The 18,689-nt window shown below is 53.0% G+C and overlaps 1 protein-coding gene and 1 long non-coding RNA gene across 8 annotated transcripts in view; one reads left to right on the forward strand and one right to left on the reverse strand.

Moving 5' to 3' along the window:
• XXYLT1 (xyloside xylosyltransferase 1) overlaps positions 1 to 18,689 on the forward strand; it is a 139,799-nt gene that overhangs the window by 24,543 nt on the left and 96,567 nt on the right. For all 7 annotated transcript variants that reach the window (XR_004001990.1, XM_030575446.1, XM_030575445.1 and 4 more), the window contains one exon: positions 8,109 to 8,256. Coding sequence is in view for 6 of the 7 variants with exons in the window: in XM_030575446.1 (XP_030431306.1) it covers positions 8,109 to 8,256 (148 nt within the window). In the remaining variant the exon portion in view is untranslated. The remainder of the gene's footprint in view (positions 1 to 8,108; positions 8,257 to 18,689) is intronic.
• On the reverse strand, positions 5,705 to 14,855 carry LOC115657511. Its single transcript, XR_004001991.1, has 3 exons — positions 14,840 to 14,855; positions 6,390 to 6,392; positions 5,705 to 5,989 (listed from the first exon to the last, which is right to left on the reverse strand). It is a non-coding gene; the product is annotated as an uncharacterized LOC115657511 (long non-coding RNA).

Below are 18,689 nucleotides of genomic sequence, written 5' to 3' on the forward strand. Positions count from 1 at the left end.
GACCTTCTGCAGCCTTGTGCTGGTTGGTGGGATCTGCGCTCTGACGCCCAGCCCACGGCTGCATTTCAGGCCTCTGCTGTGCTGGGCGCTAAGGTGTGACACCGGCTCCCTCCAGCTGTTTGGCTGGAGCCTTTCATCCCTCTGTCCTCTGCGCAACACCACTTCCTTCCTCTAGCTCTTCGCTGCCCTCCCGGTCTGGGCCAGCTCAATGCCCTCTGCAGGCCCCTGAGTTTCTTCCACTCGCGTTTGATTTCCCAGCCGCTCCCGTGTGTCTGCTTCATTCATTTCAGCAGCAGCAGCAGCAGCAGCTTTTAAACCCAATGGTCAGTGGCATTAGTTGAACCAATTATTCCTTCCCCTCCCCCCCTTTAGAATCCCAACCCCTCCTCCTCTGGGAACGTGACTGCCCAAAGCGGACTGGTCGCTGACCTGGTCTGTATGGGACCTGGTGGCCTGGAGCAGGGCTGTCCCCCATTCCTGGGGCCCTTGCAGAGGCCAAGTGAGAGGCGAAGGTCCCGGTTTAATGGCACCCGTGCCCCGAGAGAGAAGAGCAGAAAGAAAAGCGAGTTGCTCTGTTTTCCCAGTGCTGGGAGGTTCTCAGAGTGCCTGGAAACGTCCCAGCCTGCTCACGACTCAGCTCATTGCCCATATGTGTGCGCAGCCCAGCAGCATGCCTCCTCTCACATTCACTGGTGGAACCCCACGGCCCTCATGTTCCTAATAGCACGGTCCTGCTCAGACCAGTCTGGTGCCTGGGTTGCTCTGACCATCTGGAGTCATAGCCACGAGGTTGTGGGGTGCCACACTGCACCTCCCCAGAGAAAGCGCCTGCTGGCACGTGCGGGAGTTCCTTCCCGTGGCTCTCTGAAGCACAGGTCAGCCCCCTCCCGCTCTGTGCCGCCGGGATGCTGGTGCTCCCGTTGACAGTAGCAGCCCTTGTCCTGGCGCCAGGGCAGAGGGGACGAGCTCCTTGCCGGGGATGTTCCCTGCTGCTGTGCTTGCCCCATAGCAAGACAGCAGTAGCCGCACTGCACCCCGGCCTCTGCCCTCCTCCAGCACGTGTGGGAATCCGAGCCCTGCAGAGCAGGCGTGTTGGGTGCTCTGAGATAAACGTGGTTGAAACGTGAGAGTCCTCTGTGCATCTCGATATTACCGGGGTGGAGAGAGAGCTCCCTTCCCCTTGGCCTTGCCATTATCTGCGCAGGGAGACGGTCCATGGTTATTGCTCAAAAGGTGTTAAGTGCTGTCTGCAGCAGCGCCTCAGAAGGGCTTTTATGCTGGTCATGTCACCCAAACTGTGGCTAATAATAGACTCTCCTCCCAGACGCATTTTAATGCTTCGCTTCGCTTTGTGCATCTCTCCTGCTTTCCTCGCCACTGGATCTGAGAGGGAAATCACTGACTTCTAGATGCACCCTCCTCTGCGCTGGCACAGACAGGTTGCCCTGAAGGCAGGGTGATGGGCACTTTATAAGGGCTCACTAAATACAGTACTTGATCTTGGACGTGTCTTTGGTGGCTCACGGGAGTCTGTCGTGGAGGAGGGTGTCCCTGGCAGGATGCTGGGGGGACGGGGGAGAATGTGGGCAGAGCCATGAGTCAGGAAGATGATCCTAGCAGCCGCGCTTTGAATGGATGAGAGGGGGCAGGGTGACTGGGAATGTTCCCTCTAATTTTTCCCATGCATGTGCCCAATGAATTTTGTTATGTGCACCAATATGGAGGTGATGTGTGGTGGGGGTGGGGCCAAGGGGTTTGGAGTGTGGGAGGGGGCTCAGGGCTGAGGCAGAGAGTTGGAGTGCGGGGGATGGTGTGGGCTCTGGCTAGGGGTGCACGCTCTGGGGTGGGGACAGAGATGAGCGGTTTGGGGTGTGGGAGGGGGCTCAGGGCTGGGACAGGGGGATTGGGGTGTGGGGAGGTGAGGCTGCGGCTGGATGTGTGGGCTCAGGGATGGGGTCAGAGATGAGCGGTTTAGGGTGTAGGAGGGGGCTCAGGGCTAGGGCAGAGGGGTGGGGGAGCGGTGCAGGCTCTGGCTGGGGATGCAGGCTCTGGGGTGGGGACAGGGATGAGGGGTTCAGGGCATGGGTGGGGCCTCAGAACTGGAGCAGAGGGTTGGAATGGGGATGCTGAGGGCTCCGGCTGGTGGTGTGGGCTCTGGGGTGGGGCCGGGGATGAGGGGTTTGGGGTGCAGGAGGGGACTCAGAACTGGAGCAGAGGGTTGGAATGGGGATGCTGAGGGCTCCGGCTGGTGGTGTGGGCTCTGGGGCGGGACCGGGGATGAGGGGTTTGGGGTGCAGGAGCGGACTCAGGGCTGGGGCAGAGGGTTGGAATGGGGGCGGTGAGGGCTCCGGCTGGTGGTGTGGGCTCTGGGGAGGGACCGGGGATGAGGGGTTTGGGGTGCAGGAGCGGACTCAGGGCTGGGGCAGAGGGTGGAATGGGGGCGGTGAGGGCTCCGGCTGGTGGGGTGGGGCCGGGGATGAGGGGTTTGGGGTGCAGGAGGGGACTCAGGGCTGGGGCAGAGGGATTGGGGTGCAGTTGGGGGTGTGGGCTCTGGGATGGGATGAGGGGTGCAGGGTGGAGGAGGGGGCAGAGGTTTGGGGTCCAGGAGTGGGGAGGACTCCAGCTGGGGGTGTGGGCTGGGATGAGGAGTTTGGGGTGCAGTCTGCCCCGGGGCTGCGGTGGGAAGAGAGTGCTCCCTACAGCTCTCTCTCCCTGCAGCAGCACCGGGCCTGGGGGGAAGGGGCGCTTCTCCATGCCCCAGCCGGGAGCGCCTGCATGGCCCTTGATAGGCTGCTGCGCCGCCACCAGCTGAGAGGGAGCGCAGGTGGCAGGTGATGCATATGGGCACTGCTCCGGTTTCACTGGTGTCCGGGCAGCGTGGGACGTTCCAAGGCAAATCGGAGCTGTGAAGTGTTTGCTTTTTTTGACACTCTCGAGGGCTCCAGGTGGCACCAGCTGCTGAGGATCCGCTCTCGCCTCCCGTGCAGCCTTTGCAAGGTACTGTGTCCTTGCAAGCTCGGTGGGACAGGAGAGGAGAGCTTGCACGCGTCGAGCACTCCTCCAGCCTCACAGATAACAGCGTCTCCGAGGGGCTAGGACAAGACATTCCACCACCCCAGCTGTCACTTCCCTCCCTGCAGTTGCCTGTTTTGCCTTGGGTCCCTCACAACGTAGAGATTCAGCGATCTGCCTTTCCTACATTCTCCCTGGCCCGAGTGATGTTTCCTTGCCAGAAATCAGCCTCAGCCCCAGGCTGCATCTTGCTTTGCAGGAGATTTGAAGCTCTGCCTTGTTGTTGAGGTGCAGGGCTTAGTGCCAGAGATCTGGGTTCTCCTCCGAGCTCTGCCAGGCTCCCTGTGTGAGCTCTGCAAGCCACGTTAACGCTCTGGGCATGAGCCAACCTGGCGAAATGGAGTGGATAGTGCAGGGCCTGGCGAGGCTGAACGGAGTGGTTGGAAAACTTCAGCTGGCAAGTGGTAGAGAAGTGCAGTGTTGAATAAAGTAAGTGCAGTGTTATTTAATTAATGCCTCTTCAGAGCTGGAAAATAACGCCTCGTTTTCCAATAGGCCAGGGGTGGGCAAACTTCTTGGTCTGAGGGCAGCATCGAGTTTTGTAAATTGTCTAGAGGACCCGTTGGGGAGGGGGTCGTGTACCAGCCCCACCTCCTATCTATCCCCCCCAGTCCACTCGGACTCCCATACAACCCCTCCCCCCACTCGTTCACTGACATCTACTCCAGGACCCCTGCCCTATCCACATACTTCCACTCCCTGTAGCCTGACCACCCCTGGACCCCCATCATCCCATCCAACCCCTCCTCTCATTCCTGACGGCTCCCCCGGGACCCCTGCCCCATCCAACCACCCCTTATCCCTGTCCCCTGACTTCCCCCCCCACCGCCCTATCTAACCCCCCTCTCCTTCATGACTGCCCCCCCTTCCCCAGAACCCCTTCCCCTGACTGCTCCCTGCTGCCCCATCCACCCCCCCTTCCTGACTGCCCCCCGGAACCCCTGCCCCCATTCACCCCCCTGTTCCCTCCTCCTGACCACCATCCACACCCCCGACCCCTGCCCACCACCTCAAGCTCCCCTGCCCTCTATCCAACCCCCTCTGCTCCATGCCCCCTTACCGCGCTGCCTGGAGCACTGGTGGCTTTCAGCAGTACAGCCGCACCGCCCAGCTGGAGCCAGCCACGCCACCACCGTGCAGCACAGAGACTGGGTCAGGGCCGGCTCTGCAGCCACGCTGCCCCAGGAGCTCACAGCCCCACCGCCCAGAGCATCGCGCCGGCAGCGGAGTGAGCAAGCTGAGGCCGCAGGGGAAGGGGGACAGCAGGGGAGGGGCCGGGGGTAGTCTCCTGTGCCAGGAACTCGGGGGCTGGGCAGAACGGTCCTGCAGGCCATAGTTTGCCCACCTCTGCATTAGGCAAAGGTATTTGTTTCCCTGTAGTGAATGGGATGTGCTGAGCAATCGCCTGCCCTTCTGTTGCATTTTGACCTGTAGATCTCAAAGCACTTCACGGAGATTAATGAACTCTAATCTCTGTTTTGCAGATAGGCACAGCATAGGGTACATAATACAGTGAGTCTCTGGTCAGACCTGAAATAGAACCCAGATCCTCTGGCTCACAGTCCTCTGCCCTAACCACTGGGCAATGCTGCCTCTTTGGAAGTGCTGCATTTTACTCCAGTGTAGACAGAAGCAGTACATGCTTCCTCCACCCCAGCCTGCCAGTGTGAGGCGCCTTGAGCTTTAAGGACTGTTTCTATGGGGATGGGATGGGTCATTTCGTCGCTGGCCTCTCTGCTGAGATGGCTAGAAAGGGGACACGTAGTGCCTCTTGGGGTGTTGCTTTTGTGAACCCTGGGAACTGGGCTGAGACTCTGCATGGACCATCAAACAGCTGTTAGAGGGTGATGTCTTTGGTGTCTGCCATCAGAGCCGCAAGCTAGAGAGAAAAGCCCCGGCTGCCCCTGGCCAACCCCCTCGGTCATTGGGTGCCCCCCCAGGTGTGGAACATAGCGGACGTTAACTCCGCTGCTGCTTTCATTTGTCCACTTACTGGTTTTGCACCTCGACTTGCTGGTCGTGCCAGAGCATGGGTCTTGGTGGCGCAGCACGTATGCTGTGCTGTGCAGAATTCAGAGGAGTATGTTTAATGGGAGTGAAATTCACCCCCTGCTAAACATCGGGGAGTTTCGCCCATGCATAAGGCCTGAATTTGCCCATTGTTTTTATAGGTCCTGTACAAATGGCTTTTTTTTGTTATTTATTTCTCGATAATAATGGCAGCCTTGTTTTTTCAAGGCTAGTGTGTGGAATCCATGGACTTCTCACGTTGAGAGCGGGCCCTGAGCAAGGCATAAAGTCGTGACGCTCCAGGACAGTTCATGGATCTGTAGAAGCTCCCTGCTGCTGCCTGAAGTCCTGTGGTCTGAAACCACGGACAAGAGGGATTTACTGCCCAACGCTGCAGAATTATCTCACATCAGCTCCCTGCGCCTGCGGTTCATGGCTGCGATGACTTCGTGCTTTCAGAGCGTGCCCTGATTAGTTAGTGTTTAGTTCACTTCAGTGCTTCTCATCGTTAATAATCTTGTTAACAGAGGGAGCAAGGGAACATGCCGCTTCCATCTGCAGTCATTGTCGTTGCTCTGGTGGCTGGTGAGCTGCTGCAGGACAGTCTCTGTTCACAGTAAGTAGGGACTAACAAACCCATAATGAGACTGCCTGAGAACTCCTCCAGCTCATGTCCGTACCCTCCAAGCCCCAGGGCCATTCCCCATCCAGTGTCTCTGGTGCTTTGTCCAGCCCAAGTAAATGTCTCCTCTTCTTCCGCCAGGTGATTGGGAGACTGTGCTGCTTTAGCAGCTCTCGCCTTTCTCTTGGGGACGGAGGGAAGCAGAGAGGCCACAAGGGGATGATTTGCCTGCTCTTGTCCACTGGCCTGTGTCAGCTGCGGGGCAGACGACAGGGAGGGAAGGTCCTTATGCAGAGCTAAACCTTGCTGCTCTTCCCTGACATCACTGTTATATAACGGATCTTGCGGAAGAGTGGAAGATGGTGGTGTCAGTTACTGCGTTTCCCGGGTATCAGAGACTTTTCCCTTTTATGGATGAATTGCCTCTTGGTTTGATGGATTGAAGTAAAACCCGCCAATCAGTTTGAGGCTTGGTCTCTGAGTCTAGTTTAGAATTTGCAGCTCTTCTAGTGATGATGTTTTGGTGAGACAATAATGTGTGGGAAATAAGAGCCACGGAGTACAGACCCTTTGTGCTCTCTGGATTTGGCTGCGTTTAACGTTACTGAAGAGCCATTGTCCGGGTAGAACTTTTCCAGCAGAATACAATGTGACCTTGATTCTCCAGGCCTCAGAGATCCCAAACTCTCTTACCAGCCACAGGGTCATGTTCCTGATGTCTATTAATTACCTTGAACATTCCATTGGGTATCTGGCATGACTCAGTAACCCATAGTATTGCATTTGGGTAATGAACATTGAACTGCATAGAAGTTACTGTGTGTCAACTTAGGTTGCATCTCAAAATAAATTAGGGGCTTGTAAAATGTCAGTAGCTACTGGCTGATGAAGTACATCTGGGAACACATGATCCTCTTGGCACAGCCCCTTCGTTAGCCCTCGTTTGTTTAGTCTCTAGCCTCTCAGAGGGCAGTACAGCATGTGGGTGCATTGGTGTTTTGTTTTTCTGTAGCTCATGAAAATAACCAGATTTTTATTTTTGCATCTGTTTAATTATGTCATGTGTCACCAGCAAGAAGGGTTTTAAATAGCATGTGTTCGAAAGAGGTCTCGACACAGCAGGATGCCACAGAGCATCATGGGAGTCCAAGTGTTCCAGGCTGAAATGGTATTTACAAGTGGCAGGCCACAGCGTTGTCTGTGCAGGGCTCACAATCTCCCTGCATGTCCAGCCACAGAAACCAGCCCTGGGACTGGAAGGGGAGAGTGCAGTGTCTATGACATGATGTGTTCAATCCAGTATTAAACCAGCCTCTGCTCTGCACCATAGCAGCAAACAGATACTCAAGGCGGGTTTGTGGCACTGATGTCCTGGGCCGCTCTGAAGCACTAGCAGAAAGCAGTTATTTTTGTTTCTTTCAATGCACCGTGCAGCGGCTGCACACCTTGGCCTCGTGAGTGCCCAAGCCCTGCCAGCAAACTAGCGCAGCAGGAGAGTCTGTCATACGGGGTCATGGAGATATAAAGCGTACTGAGAGATCAGCCTGGAAAAAGTGAGGTGTTACCTTTGATCTGGGTGGGAATTGTTCTCATGGATGATGGTGGTGGGTGTTTATTAGCATTTATGGAGTGTGCCCTCCATGTGCTAGATACGGTGCAAACATAGATGGAGACAGAGTCCCTGGTGCAGAGAACTTGCAAGTGAGGGTGTGCAAATAACACCTTGTGGGATCAGGCCCCTGCTGACCACCAGTGGCTACAGTGAGATCTCCCGAGGTGACAGTTTCAGTTTCCTAACCACTGACATCGATGGGAGTTTTGCCACTGGCTTAAATATGAGCAGGTCCGGCCATTGGTCCATAGCACGTTCTCACTGCATCCGCAGCGGTGTTAGAAACCCTAGGAAGCTGCCTGTGCCACAGGCTCTGACCGTCTACTAGCGCAGTTATTGGACCCTCTGTTATTTGCTGGTTAGCGTGCAGTGGTCCGTCCTTTCCTGCGTGAAGTCTTGTGCTGAAATGTTAGAGAAGGACGCTGGGCTTGTGATCAAAGCATTGGGCTGGGGCTCCGGGGATCTGGGTTCAGCTCCTGGCCCTGCCCCAGGTTACCTCTGTGGCCTTTGGCAAATCACTTAATTGCTGTGTGCCTCAGTTTCCCCATCTGAACAATGGCAATAAACTGTCCCTTGCCCTATCTGATCTATTTAAATGATAAACTCCTTGGGTCAGGGTCGCTTATTGTATGTGTGCAGTGCCCAGCCCAGAGGGGGCTCTGAGCACAACTGGAGTCCAACTAAATAATCTACATGGTTCAGTATTAAGCACCAGCGAATGTGCCCAGCACATGGGCGGGTATCATCTGCTGTGCACACTGAGCCAAGTGGTGGTTTGTGTCTCCCCCCCAGGTAATATTCCATGACGTGGACATGCTGACAGAACAGCTGTTTCCAGTAGTTGAGGCCATGCAGAAACACTTCAGTGCTGGGTCCGGGTCCTACTACAGCGACTCCATCTTCTTCCTGTCGGTGGCCATGCACCGCATCATGCCCACAGGTGAGCGTTCCGGGACAGCGGCGAGGATGTGTGTGTGTTCAGAGCGCGGGTGATTTTGCGGGTTGCGTCAGCATGTCAAGACGCTGCTGTGTTATGTCTGAGTCTCCTTAGTGTGCCTGGAGCTCACTGAAAGAAACTGAAGTAAAGTAGTCGAATAGCCCTGAGCTGCAAAGAAGTACAGAGCAGGAGGCTGCCCTGGCTCCATCTCTGCTTCCGACAATATCTCAAACTCTCCAGCTGTGTTAACTTCCTGCTTTTCCATCCCCTGCCCTTGGCTGGCGAGCAGATGGGGACACAGCACATTTGTGGTAGCTGATGGCCCCTGTCTGGCTGGCTCCATGTGAGCAGACGCTGGGAGCAGAGCAAGGTATTGATTAGTGCATTACTTTCCCATCAGAAAGCTCTGTTGATTGATGGTCATTGATTTTGTCTTTATCTCCCCTTATCATGCCTTGCTCTCTGCATTATTGCGGAACCAGGGGACAGCAGTAAATCTACAGGAAAACAAAGCAGCCTTGGAAAAGAGGCTTGGCTCAGTTAGTGCAGCCTTTTCCTTCCTTTGCAGCCTGTGGGTAGTTCTCCTGGGACCCATCTTCTCTATAGACTCAGCCTGTAACTCGCTGAGTCCTTGCTCTGTCCTCCCTTCCTGCTAAGACTCCTGTTCCTCTCAGCAGGGGCCGGACCTGGGAGAGTGGCTGAGTTGTTGACACATTAATGAATGTTTGGGTCAGAATTTGATGATCACAGACCATGTGGGTGTTTTGGGGCCTTCACAGCATTTTGCATCCCTGATTCAGGAAGGTACCTGCATGTGAGGAGCCCACTGGCTTCAGGGAGGCTGCTGTCCCCTCGCAGTTCAGCACACATGGCTGTGTTCTGCTGAGCTGGGCCATTAGGCTGCGTTTGGCTATGGTGGGGATTGCGCTGCAGTGGTTAGAACAGGGGGCTGGGAATCAACATTCGCATCGGTGACAGGAAAGGCCTGTTAGGTCGTCTAGCCCAACTGCCTGCCAGTGCGGGGTGGTCCTGGCTAGCCAGTTTTCCCAGGGACAGAGCTCCCAGGGCTTCTCATGGGGAAGCTTTATTCTACTAGGACAGGGCTGAGGTGTCCAAAGCTGTCTAAGGGATTTGGACACCCAATTCCCCTGTGATCCAAATCACCTGGCAGCAGCTGCTGGCGCGCATGTCCTGGGTCGGGGTGTACACCAGCTGCTGCTGCGGCTTCGCTGCCTAGACCAAAGCTGGCTTGGGTATGTCTGCTTGTGCTGCAGTTATGCCTCTGATTGCAGTGCCCGCATACCTGTCGTGAATGATCGGCTGTAAGCCAGGGGCTCTGAAATACGCTCAGGGAAGTTTCTGTTTGGCCATAAAGCCCAGTATAGCTGAGTTAATAAGAGAGGGTGACTTGCCTGAGCCCATAGTATATCTTGCAGTGCGGGGAGTTATATGAGCAGTTGTTATTTTCCAGACAAGGAGGAAATGGAGCAGACGCTGGCATCCTTCCTTTGTTTTTTGGGCCGTCCTTTCAGCGCAGCCTTCTCGAGGAGGGTCATACTGTCAGGCAGGATGGTGACCCAAGACCTTCCTGGTGCAGGTCTGAACCCACTGGCACCAGGAGGCATGCAGAATGGGGTGTGGGGGGGAGGATTTCTGGAAGAAAGAGGCTGTCTTGGGTTATTTTGTGGTGGGCTTTCTATTCGCTGAAGAGTCACTGAGATAAGGTGAATCTATGTAATGCCCAGTGTGGTTACAGAATCTGGACTGGCCTGGCCAGGCACCCAGTGTGGGGCAGAACAAGACAGTGGGTAGGGGCTGAGTTCAGGAATCTGTCCTTGATACTCGTTAATTTCCAAACCAGCAAAGACCTGCTTTTTACAGCCCCGCAGGCTGCTCTCTCGTGTTTCTTCCCACCTGCTTTGTCCTCCTCCATCTGAGAAGCAGGTACATCCCACCTGCCCTCCAGGAAGCCTCAGTTTGGCTTGGAATGCTGCAATCCCAAACCCCAGAGATGGTTTTCACAGCAGCCTTTGCGTATTTGTTGAATTCATGGATCAGAACAGCACTAGGGGAAGTCCGTTGTATGGTGGCTGATTTTGTACCCTACTGTAGGTGAACTGACTGCAACCCTTGTTGCCCCCTCCTCCCAGGCACTGGAGCTGTGCCAGGACTCTGATTGGAAGGTTTCCCTGCCACAGTGGCCGAGTGCCAGACAGTGTGCTTGGCTCTCCTGGCATGGTTCCTGTAGGAAGGGTAAGATGGTCTCATTATGGACCATTGGCTGCATAGGATTGTAGGCCCTTTGGAATGGGCGCCGTGGTAATGGTTCCCATTTGTGAATTCTTGTCACTCTGAAATTGGCTTCTTACTTTGGTTTGCATCACGGCTTCCTGTGAAGCTGGCACTTACCCTCCAAGGATGAGGCAGAGCCACTTGAGCCTGCAGGCCTCCACTCAGCCTAAATCCTGCCTGCGTGCTTCATGCAGCTTGGCAAACTGCAAGCACCATCTCCCTCGTAGAGGTGGGAGGAAATGCAAAGGCCAATGTCTTGGCGGCCAGACAGGTCAGTCACTTGTCACGTTCCTGAAGCCCGAGTCCCCTTCCTGTGGGCATTTTGGTCAGCTAGCAATGATTTGTCACTTGCCATTAACAAAAGAGAAGGAAAAATGCAGACTGGAGACAGTCACATCCTTGGAAACCTTGTCGGAAAGGCTCTGAAACACGCAGGTTTCTGTTGGTGCTCGGAGTGTGGTTTGAGCTGCTGGCTCCAGTGCAGAGTTTCACAACGTAATGTACCTATTGATTTGAGTGATCCCCAGATGGAGGAAGTGGTTGAGTGATGCTGGGGTGGGCAGAGGCATGCAGAGAACAAGGAAAGGTGAGAAACAGACCGCATGCATGTCATGTGCAGAATGGACCAACATGCCAGACAGCTAGGGTAGGAATAAATGGTCAGTTTTCTGAACGGAGAGAGGTAAATAGTGGTGTCCCCCAGGGATCTGTACTGGGACCAGTGCTGTTCAAAATATTCATAAACGATCTGGAAAAAGGGGTAAACAGTGAGATGGCAAAATTTGCAGATGATACAAAATTACTCAAGATCGTTAAGTCCAAAGCTGTTTTAGAAGAGCTGCAAAGGGATCTCACAAACATGGGTGACTGGGCAGCAAAATGGCAGATGAAATTCAATGTTGATAAATGCAAAGTAATGCACGTTGGAAAACATAATCCCAACTATACATATAAAATGATTCAGTCTAAATTAGCTGTTACCACTAAAGAAAGATCTTGGAGTCGCTGTGGATAGTTCTCTGAAAACATTTGCTGAGCTGTATAGCGTCAGTCAGAGAAGTTACTCAAACGTTAGGAATCTCTAGAAAGCGATAGTTTCTGATTTATTGTCTATCATAATGTGTGTATATAAATCCATGGCACCCCCACACCTTGCCCACTGCTTGCAGATGTGGTCGCCACATCTCAGAAAAGATATATTGGAATTGGAAAAGGTACAGAGAAGGGCAACAGAAATGATATGGGGCATGGAACAGCTTCCGTTTAAGAAGAGATTAATAAGACTGAGACTTTTCAGCTTGGAAAAGAGACAAGTAAGGGGGGATGTGATAGAGGTCTATAAAATCATGGCTGGTGTGGAGACAGTAGATAAGGAAGTGTTGTTTACTACTCCTCATAGCACAGGAACTAGGGGTCAGCCAATGAAGTTAATGGGCAGCAGGTTTAAAACAGACATAAGGAAGTACTTCTTCACACACCACACTGTCAGCCTGAGGAACTTATTGCCAGGGGATGTTCCAAAGGCCAAACTATAACAGGATTCAGAAAAGAACGAGTTAAGTTCCTGGAGGACAGGTCTATCAGTGGCTAGTAGCCAGGCTGGGCAGGGATGCAGCCCCATGCTCTGGGTGTCCCTAGCCTCTCACTGCCAAAAGCTGGGAATGGACAACTCAATACTTGCCCTGTTGTGTTCACTCCCTCTGGGGCTCCTGGCATTGGCCAGTTGGCAGACAGGACATTGGCCTAGATGGACCTTTGGTCTGACCCAGCGTGGCCATTCTTACGCTCCTGTGGAGACTGAATCTCCTTCGTGTTGACACTGTTGTAGTGAACTGGCTACCCAGCATGCACCACTACCCTGTCCTGGGCAGAATCAGAACTGCCAGCTGTGTGTCCTGGGCCCTGTGTGGCAGAGTGCTAAGGGAGAGTCTGCTTTAGTTCAGATGTCAGGGTGCTTTGGCAGCAGGAGGATCTGGAGCCTGTTGCTGCTGCTGCCGTGAGGAGAAGCATGGAAGCTCCCGGTGGCAGTGTGTTTGTAGCACTGCTCTCGTTGTTTACTCTGGCTGGAGAACGGTGCCTTGGACTGAGCTGATCTCTGCTTTAATGAAGGGAGTGGCCTGCCATATGCAGCTCCTCAGCTGAGCGCAGGGATGAGCAGAGACCGGGCTTGGGGCAGGCTCTTGCCAGAGAGGGGCCAGGCTGGTGTAAACGGGGCTATGCCCCACTGCCCCTCTCGGGCAAAGGAGCACAGCTGGTTTTGGCTTCTCTCTGCAGACCAGTACCGGGCAACCTTTCTGTGCCGGGAATCACGTGCCTTGTGTCTGATCCAGAGGGACACGCTAGGGCTTTGTGACCCTCTAAACGCAGTTGGCTCCTGGCTGGGAGGCTCACTGTCATGCTGTCTTTGAGAGCAGAGGGGTCAGTAAGGCTCTGGGGACCCAGGGTGCCGCCGAAGACCCAGGGCCAGTTGCCAGTGCAGTCTCTTTGCCTGTGCATGTGCAGCACCCAGGTGTTGGGAGGAAATGCAGAACGTGGCTTGTTCCGCCGGCCCCGAGTCCCATGCGGCAGGTGGGTAACCTGTTTCCATGACAAGTAGATGTACTTCTCCGGGCTGGGGAGCCCCAGTAGGTTGCTTTGCCTCTGAAAACTATTGGGAGGCCTCTAGGGATGACACTTCTACATAGTGCCGCTAGCCCAAGGAGATCCCAGGGCAGGAACAGGCTTCCAGTCCATGACCGTTCAGCCCAAGCAGGAGCCGAGTTATCATGGCCTGAAAGCTGCCCCTGCTGGGTGGTGGGCCCCGAAGCAGCAGGGCTGCAGCTCCAGCTCTGAAGATTTCTCGCGTGGGCTTGAAGCAGGCAGCGTGAGCCAGTCTCTCAGGTTGTGAATCATAAAAGCCCTTGAGGGGCACTTGCTGGACAAGCAGTGCAGGTTGTGGAGCAGGTTGTGGGTCCTGGGGCACCCATCCAGGCCGGCCCTGGCGTAACACCCAGTGCTCTTCTGTAGCGCTGCTGGGGGGTGCGAGGCCCTCCCCTCCCTCTGCTGCCGGAGCTGGGGATGGGATGTCCCTGGGCCCGAGGGCGCACGTCTGTCTGCCCGCCAAGGCCCAAGTGTGCGATGCAGACCCAGGATGAGCAGCGGACACATGAATTGCTGAGGCTTCGTTTGTGCTGTGTGAATATCTCTCCCCCACCATGGCAGCTCTGCATTTTGGTCCTTCTGCTCTCTACCCCTCTCAGCTAGCATAGCGAGGGGGGCCGGGAGGAGGGGCCAGTCTGATCCAGCCAGGGATTCCCGTGCTGCGCTCCAGCCGAGCTGTCAGAAAGACTCCTACTGTTGATTGAAAGAGCTCGCACTAGTGGTGAACCCATCGCAGCCATGGGGAGTTGATCCAGGGGCTAAACCCTCTTCTTTCTAGTCAGTTCTCTAGCTTCAGCTTCCTCCGCTGGGTCTTGTTCTGCCTTCGGCTGCTGGCGGGAGCAGCCCTCTGCCAGCCAGCAGGACACTGGGATCAATTCACCCCCTAGTCTGCCCTGTGGCGAAGGGGGAGACACCTAGCGTGCTAGGGAACGCTGGGATAAAGCGGAGACAGCCCTCGCAGTGCAGGACACTGGAGAGGCCTGAGAATGCGACTCTGAGGGGGAAAGACCATGGGCCTGTTGCCCCTCAATACAGGCTGAGTGCCTGGTCCTCTCAGCACTGGGCAGCACTGAGACTGCTGTCGTGGAGGCTGAGACCGTGCCCGCAGCCTCAGGTTTACACCTCTGAGAAAGGGCCAGTGTACGGGGGCATCGCTTCTTTCAGGTGTTCAGCCCTAATCAGCCTGGCCCAGGCCAGGTGCGTCTCATCCCATGCGACTGCTGATGTAACCGTGGTGCGAGTGAGCGTGTGCACTGTCATTGCACTGCGGGTGGAAGAGAGCTCTCTTTTCACACCTGGCAGGGGGTGACTCAGATGGGGTCTGGGCTGAGTCACCTGTAAGCAGCAGGCCAGGAAAGACGTTTGCTGGAGCCACTTTTCCATTAAGTTCTTGTCACGATTTTGGAGGTGTAGGACGTACTCTGAATGCGAATAGCAGTATTATTATGGTCTGCATCACTTAGACACTGTCCTGGTTTCTTTATTCTATGGCTTGAAATGCTCAGGATCTCCATATCGCCCTGTCGCAGAAGAGTCTTGAAGCTACTTCATGTGAAATGCATGTTCTCGGCTGACAAGCGTGACTTGGGGGTTGCAGGCCTGGCTCCAGGTTCTCATAGAGACCTGTCTGTCTGTCAGTCTGACAATGTTTTACAGGGGCTGGCTCCATGCCCAGTATTTTTAAAAAGGCATTTGACAGTTTAATGAGTTTAACTTTGTTTCAGAAGCTGCTAGTGAAGCTGATTGATGCTTCATTCGCAGCATGGTCAGATTTACTGCCTCAGGTGTCTGCATTATGTGTGCAGTGCCGGTGGTGATTTACAGGGCTGGGCCAGGCTCTAGGCTCACACCCTGCCCTGCCGCATCACAGCCAAGAGCTGCACCGGTACATCCAATAGAGTGACTGAGTTTGCTCCAGAGTTCCCTTCGCACCCAGTGTGAAGTCTGGGGCTTTTAACTATCTTCCATGGGCTCTTGCCTCTTGGATGGGGTACAAACACATCACATCTACATTGCCTAGCCTTTTCAATTGTGAGAAATCTTCCAGGCATTTTCAAAGAGCTCTTGTACCTCCTTGGTTTGCAGCAGGTCTTCCAACCACGATTGCGGAATAGTCCTAGGGCCAGTGAGGTGCCTTTTGCAAGTCCCATGTAAATCCATTCAGATTTCACCAAATTGCAAGCTATCTCCAGTCATTGTTTCACCTCTGGGCTTTGCTCAATTCGGTGCACTGAATGAGAAAGGCTCAGAGAGGGGAGCGGAGTCCAGGGGCGGCTGCAGGCCCCAGCACACCAAACGCGTGCTTGGGGCGGCAAGCCACGGGGGGCACTCTGCCGATGCCACGAGGGCGGCAGGCAGGCTGCCTCTGGCAGTTTGCCTGCGGACGGTCCGCTGGTCCCGCGGCTTCGGTGGACCTCCCGCAGGTGTGCCTGCGGAAGGTCCGCTGGGAGGTCCTCTGAAGCCACAGGACCAGCGGACCCTCCACAGACAAGCTGCTGGAGGCAGCCTGCCTGCTGTGCTTGGGACAGCAAAATCCCTAGAGTCGCCCCTGGCGGAGTCTGATTGTATAGTTAAAGGCGATGTCGTAATGCACATACGCAAGGGGACAGAATAATTCTGGCATTTCTTAATCTTTGAGGGCTTGGATTTGCAAACTTAATAACAGCTCTTGTGGGGGGGCATGGCGGGGTGTGTGTGTGTGTGTGTGTATTGGATTGGGATAGCATCTTATTTACTATTTAGTTGTTTAATTTTCACTGTTCTCCTGAGACCTCATTGCAAAATGTAAGGGATAAAAACTACAGCCACCAAAGCATAGTGAAGCAGGCAAACAACGTGAGCCAGATCCTCAGCTGGTGTACATCAAAAGCTGTGTTATCTAAGGCTGATCTACACTAGAAAATTAGTTTGATTTAACTATGTTGTCAGGGGTGTGAAAAATCCATAGCCCAGAGTGGTGTAGTTAAGCCAATCTAAATCCCCATGTAGATGGCGCATGATTGATAGGAGAACTCTTCTGTCGACCTAGCTACTGCATCTCGAGGTGGTTTACTTACGCTGATGGGAGAATCCCTCCTGTCGGCACAGGTAGCGGCTACACTGAAGCACTGAAGCGGTGTAGCTGTGCCATTGTAGTGTTTTACGTAGGTCTGTCGATTAATTGCAGTTAATTCACGCAATTAACTCAAAAAAATTAATCGCGATTAATCGCAGTTTTAATCTCACTGTTAAACAGCAGAATACCAGTTGAAATTTATTACATATTTTGGATATTTTTCCTACATTTTCATATCTGTTGTATTCTGAGTTGTAATTGAAATCAAAGTGTATATTATTTTTATTATAAATATTTGCATTGTAAAAATGATAAACAAAAGAAATAGTGTTTTTCAATTCACCCCATACAAGTACTGTCATGTAATCTCTTTGTGGTTGTTAAAGTTAGAATCAGGACTCTTCCAAAATGACACCTTTATCACCTCAGATTTCATCATTTTAGGTATTGTTCCAGGGGTTCATGCCTGCACTTACTGCTTTTCTTACTTCTAACACAATTCCCTTAGGGCTTTCAACCTGTTTTTCAGTTTCTTTATCTGTTGCTTGCCTGCCTTTTTTTTTTTTTTTTTTTTTCTTCTTCTTCCTCCTCCAGTGAACCGTTTGTGAGTGCTATTGTGGTCACTTCACAATTTTGAAAGAAATGTTCAAGGAAAGGGACCAGGAAGGGTGGGGGCTAGTTGAGGAGCTCCCCCCGCCCCCAGCCTTGCTGAATTGGTAGTGGGACACTATAAAGAATCAGTTTCTGAGGCAGACAACAAAGGGGAACAGAACAAGGGACTTTTTGTCCTTTTACAATGAGATGGGAGTATGAAGGGGTTTGGATCGATCCAGGGTTTGGAGAACGGGGTAAAGGGGAGCGCTCGGTCTAGTGGTGGGAGAGGAGGCTTTTAATAAAGCTTTTAACTTATTATTTGAATAATTGAGAGAGGCCAGTTTTGATTTTGTCCACCTATGATTTGCCTCTTGCCACCACTGCATGAAACAATTAACCTCTCCTTTAGCAAATTTAGTTTTAGGTTGGCTGAGTTTGTCTTTTAAGACGTCCACTCAGTCTTTGTTCCAAGATTTTAACAGTGGCCACTGAGTTTTGGGATCCCCCTGAGTTAGCCTAGACCATTTTCCCAGAAATTTACAGGAGTCTGGACCCTTTTTACAGGAGTCTGGACCCATCCTAAATACATAAAATGAGCCGGCGTTCATTTAGGGAACGGTCCCGACTTAGACGTCTGGTTACCAGTACAGGAGGACTTCACACACCAATCACACAAGAAGGAAATTCAGGTTCGTCAGAGCGATGCCCAGTGCAACACACAAAAGGAGCCCACAGGCTACTGCCTCAATCGCCCTTGCTTTCACACTAAGGGTTTTACCCAAGGTGTGGTGCGGCTGCAATTGTGCAGATTTCACTCACTCAGACCGCGGGGACAGGAACCCCTTGGTCGGCTGATCCCCAGACAGAGACGGCACCCAGACTCAAACACTCCACAAGAGGACAGATAGACACAGAGACAGGACAGTCCTCAGTCCGGACAAAACACAGAAATAATTACCTGACCAGATTCCTGATGTCAGATCCCGGGATCCCTACCAGAACAGAGTGGGAACCAACAGGTTCGATGGCGTAGACCTCGCTGTGGCTGTGTGCCTTTCCGCTCTAGTGGAGGACCGCTTGGGCCAAATGCCCAGGTGCCGGCTGCCACGGTCATCCTACAAAAACAGTCAGGAATCACACAGCCCCAGTGAAGACAGTTGCCATCTCAGTGGAACCTCCAAATTGTCAACGTTAGAATCAGGACTCACAATTTGTCAGACCACTCTGTTTATTAGCGCAGCGCTCCGCCAATAACATTCAGAATATGTGAGTGTCCATGCAAGGCCCAAACAGTCTTATTTATACAGATAAAAGAGCGGGAATTAGACAAAGGGACAAAGAAAGCAAAACAGGAAAATTCACCTGGGGCACAGCATGCATATCCTATTTCCTTACTAACTGTTATTGATTTAAGGCTAATACTTCACCAATTGCCCTTAAACGGTGTAATTGTTCTATGTTAATGTCTGTATGTCTGTATGTCTTCTATGTTAATGACACCTGGATTGCAGCATTCCAACAGTTTTGCTTAAAGGTACAGACAGCATTTCTTTAATCCTTTCTATTCTTACTATATAATTTATTTTACTTTCACATGGTGAAAGTGCAATTTACAATGTAGAATCTTTTTTGTTACATAACTGCGCTAAAAAACAAAACAATGTCAAACTTCAGAGCCAACAAGTCCACTCATTCCCTCTTCTTGTGCAGACAATTGCTAAGACAATCTTACTGCAGAGAATTCTTTGCTGAGTGCTGGCTGGTGAGTCTTGCCCACATGCTCAGGGTTTAGCTGATCGCCATATTTGGGGTCGGGAAGGAATTTTCCTCCAGGGCAGATTGGCAGAGGCCCTGG

Source organism: Gopherus evgoodei, chromosome 9 (assembly GCF_007399415.2).
Source record: "Gopherus evgoodei ecotype Sinaloan lineage chromosome 9, rGopEvg1_v1.p, whole genome shotgun sequence".
Classification (NCBI taxonomy): domain Eukaryota; kingdom Metazoa; phylum Chordata; order Testudines; family Testudinidae; genus Gopherus; species Gopherus evgoodei.